The sequence below is a fragment of the Prorops nasuta genome, unplaced genomic scaffold, assembly GCF_024137725.1.
Source record: "Prorops nasuta isolate Cenicafe-Biocafe unplaced genomic scaffold, Cenicafe_Pnas_1.2 PNAS00006, whole genome shotgun sequence".
Classification (NCBI taxonomy): Eukaryota; Metazoa; Arthropoda; class Insecta; order Hymenoptera; family Bethylidae; genus Prorops; species Prorops nasuta.
The window spans coordinates 2274856-2282031 of record NW_027116803.1 but is presented as its reverse complement, the minus strand read 5'-3'; the positions used below and the strand labels follow the sequence as shown (position 1 = coordinate 2282031).

The following is a 7176-nucleotide window of genomic DNA, read 5'->3' as shown; positions in this document are numbered from 1 at the left end:
AGGAAGAAATGTACTTTAATTAAAGTACGCGCCATTTTATCTTTGTTGCACGTCGTTTTCTTGTGCAACTATTAATTACATTGTAATAACTTATAGTTTGTTATAGAAATCTATTTAATTATAATTTAAATGATCCATTTTTGCATGCCGCTGCTGGCTACTTTGGAAAGCAATTGTTCCGAACATTTCTAGTGACAACACTCCCTCCAGTCTTCATTTCTATTATTTTCTATACCAAAATCCACTTACTATAGAGCGTAATATACTAATATACTATTCAAGAATCAAGATGCCGGACTTGGCAAACTTGCAGTCCAACACACTTCGACAATCCAACAGTTTAACATTGATCTAAAAATTGATATAAAAATCATCATGATTATTGCATGTAATGTCGAACATCTGTTTAATAAGGAAAAGAAGATACATTTTTAAAAACAGCAATCTACATGTCAATAAACTTCATTCATGTGACATTGCCAAAGTGGCTTCGGTATTTTCGCTTTATTATGAAGGTGTAACAATAATTTTTCGCCTTTTGGCGTTTTGACTAACAAAATAACATTACCAAATTAAACATTCCATTTAAACTTTGAGTTGAAATAATAGCTGTGTCAGAAAAGTGATTGGCATTCCCTGATGAAGACGTTTATGGCGAAATCATTTCGAATTCTGGACGATTCGTAGTAACAATTATCATCTAAGTGGCTACTCCCTGGTATGGCTGAGAAATGCAAAAAAATTGTCTCGAGATTCCATCCAACTCATGGAGGGAATCTGAGACTTAGCGAGGATGGCACCCAAGCCTGTCGCTTGGTTGGTTTTGCCAATTCCTTAGCTTTCAGTGAGAAACCGCTTCAGCCTGGTGAGATCTTTGTTGTGGAAATTGAGAAAATTGAGATGGGATGGAGTGGACACATGAGAATAGGTGTCACTCTCATTGATCCAGCCACCATAAATGATAGTGTGCCACAGTATTCCCTGCCAAATCTTGTTAAATTAGGAAACACTTGGATGTTCGCTGTTACCAAGGGGCGTACTTGTTGTGAAGGCTATGGTAATTTTCTTTCAGTGCTTTGACATGGGGTACAATAAATTACCTCAGTTAATAATGAATTTATTTGTAATAGGCGAAGTCAGAGTACCTAGAGAAAAAAGGCTTACTACGGATGGAATAAATGTACAAACTTCTCGTGGTATTATTCCCTTTGAAGCTTTGAGACCTAATACTATGGGCTCTGCTAGAAATATATTGCCAACTGACATTGGTAGTCGAATTGGTATTATGTATGTTCCTCAAGCTGGGTCTGACAAAGCTGAGCTACATTTTATTATTAATGGAGAGGACCAAGGTGTATATGGAAAGGACATACCTTATAAGACAGGACCTCTACGAGCTGTTGTAGATATCTATGGTGCTACAAAACAAGTCAGGATAGTTCAATTGTATGGTGGTATGTATATTTAACGTTATAAATTGCAGTTTCTTATTGATAAGTATACTTTTTATCAGTAATATGGTTTGTTTTACAGTTTCAACTTTACAAAGTGCTTGTAGGGACAGAATATTGCAATGTATCAAGAGGAATGAAATCAATTCTTTACCCCTGCCTCGAGTATTGAAAGATTATTTGTTATATCAGTCACAATGATAGTGAGGTCATCTCATCTTCTTTTTTTACTTTCATATTATAAGATAAATTTTTTACTAAGATTACAATTTTATCATTATTTTTATTAGCTCATAAAGAAAGCTTACAGCAATCTTCATATGAACTGTGAGTTACTTTTTTTAAAATGCATTTACATTTCAATATGTATATAGTGTAACAAATTGTTAAAAAAAGCTTCAAATAATATTATTTTTAATTATTAGATAAAACAGCCTCTATTACTATAATGCAGTAAATTCTGTTAGTAGTAAATTCATTATAAATATCCATATAAATAACATTCAAAATTTAGACCATATATTAATTAGTCTGGACTGAAAACAGTGACTCGTTATTTCCATTGATTTACTTTTTCATTCTTTTATTATATCTATAAACGACAATGTGAATAGACAATTAATTTGTCAACATGCAGATAAAAAAATTCGCCACAAGTAACTTCTAAATCATTTTATAAAATAAATGTATTCAAAAAAATAAGTCTTTTAGCTTAAAGTGGCTTTTTAGAATAAAATTTTTTGAAGGCATTGGTCCCGGTAAAAACATTCCTAGAATTATTATATATGTAATTAAAACTGAGAAAAAGGCAAACCAACTTATTAATACTGCGATATATTGCCATGCTGAAGTGTTCTTAAATTCAACTAAGTTTGCATGATCATCAGACTTTAAGTCCAGGTTAGCCATTGTTTTCGGGTCCAAAATACTCAAAAGTAAAATCTTGCCAATTTTACTTTGAAGTATAGTTATAGCTCCATTTGAAATCCAAAGAGGTGGTTCTTTTTCCAATTTTTGTATATGTCTTAACAGTAAAGTTAAAATTAAAGCAAACACAGCAAGGGCTAAAGAACTTTGGTATAAAATCACTAAAACATAAATCAAAAACATATTAATTCATTTAATAGCAAACAAGTGCATCAGTAAAATAGCATGAAATAATATCAGTACTCACACAAATTCGGAGGACTTGAACCGCTAGGAGGTATTTTCCAATGAATATCTCCTAAGCATAGTAAATGACCAACAAAATTTAAAGTTGCTAAAATCATTCTCTCATTTGATTTAACATCTAGCCATAAAGTAGTCAAAGTCATGACGACCTTCGCTGAAAAGAATCAGATGAAAACAAAAGTTTATCCTAATTTATTGAAAAAAATTCGTCTTACCAATTATTGGTGCCATATATATCGCGTACAAAGATTGTGGCATTCTCGCAAAACAAAATTGAAATTCCACAGCTGATGCTTCTATAGATTTATAAAACAAATAGGGATTATTCTTCTTTACGACTTGAAAGCCTAAGAGATGCCATTCTGAGTTGATCTTATACTCTGGTTCAAATAGCTAACAGTAAAAAAAAATTAACAATCAATCGATAAGATTAATAAATGAAATTTTAGATGGAAGTATATTCATATTACTTTGGCCTTAATGTTAAGTTCATCACGAGTAGTGGACCAAGATGTCATTTCTAAAGTGCAGACCATCCAATCGTAAGGCCAATATCTTCTATCAGGTAGACAATGTATGCTGTATGTATTTTCAGGCACACACTTCACGTCTCCTTCATGTGTTATGAGACAATTACTAAGAGGTATACTGGGCTTAGAATTGCTGAACCCTCTTTATATTCGAAAACAATTAAAGATCAAACTTTAACACATAGCTCACTTTTATCTTCAGATTTTAGAAACTTACAACTTATTTACTACAATATCCGGAGTCCAAATCTCTTCACTTGGAATTTGCAGCAATCGGATTCCGTCAAAATGATTAGGGTCCCAAGAAAGGTGTGCATCTTTCCATGACTTACACAGAATACACAATAATTAAACAATTGCAAGGACAAGTTTTTTGGTTCATTTTACAATACATACTAAAGTAGTCCAAGTATGAAGATCCAGCACATTGGTTCGATCGTTCTGTGAGGCAGAGATGCAATCAAATGACAAAAAGAAGTTTCTATAAATTAATGTACTATAAACGTGCACTTACGTAATCGGTTGATTTAGGGATTACTGTTACAGTAACGAAAGTACCAGAATCGTTATAACGAGGACGAATGGACTTGTCGTATTCACATATAATATACCGTTTCAATTGCAATATTTTCGACTTGCTGAGCACAACATTGCATTGCGAAAATACTTCCCGGTTACATAAAACAGCTGTAGCACCAAAACAGAGGATAACTATGAACAATGGTTTCACCCTCATCTTCATACGCAATGGTATTAACTGATTGGTGGTCCACGAGCGACTGATTATCTTCGAAATAATTGTATGAAAAATTAGCATGTACGCCCAATGAAATATAATACTCTGGAATTCCGCCCCCCATGCATACCGGTTCAATAATCATTCAGATAAAATTAATCAAATGGAGCAGGATCTACCAAAAAATTTACTATAAAGATATTATCTTGGTACATTAAACAGATTAAAACGTGGATATACTACAGTATTTGCTATAAAGTTTTCCAATGACAAAATATTTCGAAAATAATAATTTTTTAAAAAAAGTTTCTAGCAAAAGTTGTTAGGTTTAAATTGACTTATTTAATAATCTTATCAGTTTGTCTTCGAGTCTCATCTAGAAGCCTCTTATAAGCCCCGAGGGGTAAGCCATATTTCAACGGTACAGTACCTTTAAAGCTTCATAACTCGTTCGATGACCAGCGGAGGATGCATGCGTTATTTGTATAATAAATAAAGATATAACAATGAAAAATACCATTAAATCGCATTGAGATTATATAATTTATCAGTTTACAGTTTATTGTTATTAAATGTAACGATCAATATAATTAAGGAGGGAAAATGATCATCGACTATAGGAATTAAATATAAACATTTATTGGTTTGAAAATGCATCCACATTGCTTAATCTTGTAAAAAGAATTTTTTGCTGTAATTAAGCACATCAATATCTTAAATTAATAGATATTTTATGGAACCAGTATGATTATAATGATTATGTATGTCAGCAAGACGCAGAAAAATGCTAGCCATTCGATGATTATCGCAAATTCAAGCCATGACTTCTTTTTGACACTTGTTGCTGATCTTTCAGCATTATCATCGTTCTCACTACTTAAAATTTCCTCAGAAAATTTAAAGTCCTCGTGGGACTCGATGAAGAAACGACCAGCCGGATTACTCACAACGGCAGAAGTTAGAGAGGACAACCATCTTGGTGTATCTATATTTATACTTTTTAATTTTCGCACTGCTACTGTTATCACCAGGGCGAATGTAGCCAATCCAATAGAATCTCGATAAAATATTACTAAAGGCAAATACAGAAAGAGCCCGTGAGTATAAACGTATTTAACAAAATTTAAATAAGATGAGTAAAGTGGCTTACGTATATTAGGAGGATTGGTACCGTTTTGTGGCAAAACCCAATGCATGTCAAACATACAAATCAAATGGCAAATAAAATTTATAGTTGCCACTGCTAGTCGTTCTACAGTGTTTGAATCCAGCCAAAGAACAGTCAACGTAAGAAACATGAGAACTATAAATAAAACGTTAAATATGATTAAGCTTGAATAAATATATTTTATAGTTTATTTATATTGTTACGTACCAACCGCGGGGGTGACAAAGATTATATGTTTTATTACAAAATTCCTTTCGATCCTGAAGCTGTACGTGATGAGGGGAAAAGTATCATTAGGACAGCATTTGAATTTTTTCACTTCTACTTTTCCACTCATATTTTTTAAACTCCATTCGTCATTTTCCATGTATTCTCCCATCATGACCTAAAAAATTGCTAAAAGATTACCGCGACGTTCTCTTCAAATAATACTTGAAATTATTACCGGCTTTATTTCAAGGATAAAAGTGATCTCTTCGCCTGTATGAGACCACGAGCCCAAATTAATATCGCATTTGTGTACATCAAAGGGCCACTTTGTAAAATCTGTATCGCAAATGGTCGAATATTTTATAGTGGGTACGCATAGGATCATTCCATCATTGGCGATTACACAATTGGTCGATGGAATTCCTCTACTCTGATCGGACACGTCTCCTCTTTTCCCATAAAAAATAAAGAATCGTAAAGTAATTTATCACCGTTCGACCCCGCGATACATTTCTAATGATGAAACTCGAGATATATTCACCATCTTTACTTACGAATTATAAACGAAAAGATCAGGTACCCAAATTTCATCACTCTTTATTTGAATATGATCTATTCCGTCGTAATCGACAGGATTCCATGTAAGATGCTCGTCTTTCCACATCTATAAGAAGGATTTATTTACCAACTATTTCTTATTATTAAATTAATTTATTAAAAATTCCTTTGTTACTCACATAAGACATCCAGCTGTAAAGCTGTATCTTACTTTTCCATTCTTCCTGAAAATAATAATACGTCGTTTGAATCCTTTTAACTTAATAGAGTTAACTAGCAAAAAACATGATATGACAATTAATGAGAATTACGAAGTTTAATGTTCTAGGCCTCAAGACGATGGTAACGTTAATCGAATTCCTGTGGTTTAAAGCTGGCCGAACGGCAGGATCGTAGTCGCAAAATAAGTAAGTCTTTAATCTTAATGCGGCGGATTTGTTTTGGATGGGCTTGCAACCCTGGCGCACCGCAGCCATGGTTTCGTCTTCCGTTAAAGCCACTGTGGTACACAAATATGTCATGTTTTATTTCAAGTTTTTCTCAATAATAAATATTTATGTCTATTTATATTTTGGTTAATTAGCTTCTGATATAAAGAAACTAACACTAAGGAAAAGCATAAAAATTTTTAAATAAAAAATGGTGTATACAAAAATATCAATAAATATTTTAAAGTATAGATTTGATCAAATTAGAGCTCATAAATTTACTCTTATAAGTTAATTGTAATGCCAAAAGGCGACGTACTTGCCCCTTTAAAAAGGAGAAGGGTGAGGATCCCTATTGCCGGAGGTATCCACATTTTCAGTTAATTAACACGGACCAAACACCTTGGCTCCGAGGCAACTGACTAACTTAACTAATATAAGAATCGTTGGACGCCCCATGTGGAATTCGATTACCATACACACGATACGCCCCCAAAGTCACTGCGTGTGTGTGATAAATGATATTGCATGGTTTATAAATTTCACATCTCCATTAACAGTAGATAGATTTATGCACTTTGACTTAGCTTCCACTTCCTTCCGCCTGCCCCTAAAAACGATAAACAAATAGAAATTATTTAGAAAAAGTGACGTTAATTTAAGCAATTAAGATTTTTACTGCAATAAATAAATTGCGTTACGATATATTGTTATTTATAAGGAAATGAAATACGTTCACATAAAGTTATTTTTTCTTAAGTTTTCTGTATCTATTCCAAAATAAGTATATTTTGTTAACAACATTTATTAAGCTTTCAATAAATATATATACACCGATGTTTTGTATAATATATACACTATACATTTAGCAAAAGGAGAATTTTTTAAGAGTCTGCATCAGGTTTATTTAACACCAGATTTA

The 7176-nt window shown here is 32.7% G+C and overlaps 2 protein-coding genes across 2 annotated transcripts; one reads left to right on the top strand and one right to left on the bottom strand.

The window, feature by feature from the left end:
* Window positions 1-297: 297 nt before the first annotated feature.
* LOC136774183 (neuralized-like protein 2) lies at window positions 298-2200 on the top strand. Its single transcript, XM_066728331.1, has 3 exons — window positions 298-1057; window positions 1131-1454; window positions 1534-2200. The coding sequence occupies exons 1-3, from the start codon at window positions 721-723 to the stop codon at window positions 1650-1652; spliced, it is 780 nt and encodes a 259-aa protein (XP_066584428.1). The 5' UTR covers window positions 298-720; the 3' UTR covers window positions 1653-2200.
* Window positions 2132-6981, bottom strand: LOC136774606 (uncharacterized). Its single transcript, XM_066729014.1, has 15 exons — window positions 6574-6981; window positions 6138-6325; window positions 6006-6050; window positions 5823-5932; window positions 5504-5717; window positions 5266-5443; window positions 5041-5193; window positions 4631-4962; window positions 3669-3995; window positions 3551-3595; window positions 3372-3481; window positions 3095-3296; window positions 2840-3017; window positions 2626-2778; window positions 2132-2539 (listed from the first exon to the last, which is right to left on the bottom strand). The coding sequence occupies exons 1-15, from the start codon at window positions 6626-6628 to the stop codon at window positions 2142-2144; spliced, it is 2688 nt and encodes an 895-aa protein (XP_066585111.1). The 5' UTR covers window positions 6629-6981; the 3' UTR covers window positions 2132-2141.
* Window positions 6982-7176: the final 195 nt, after the last annotated feature.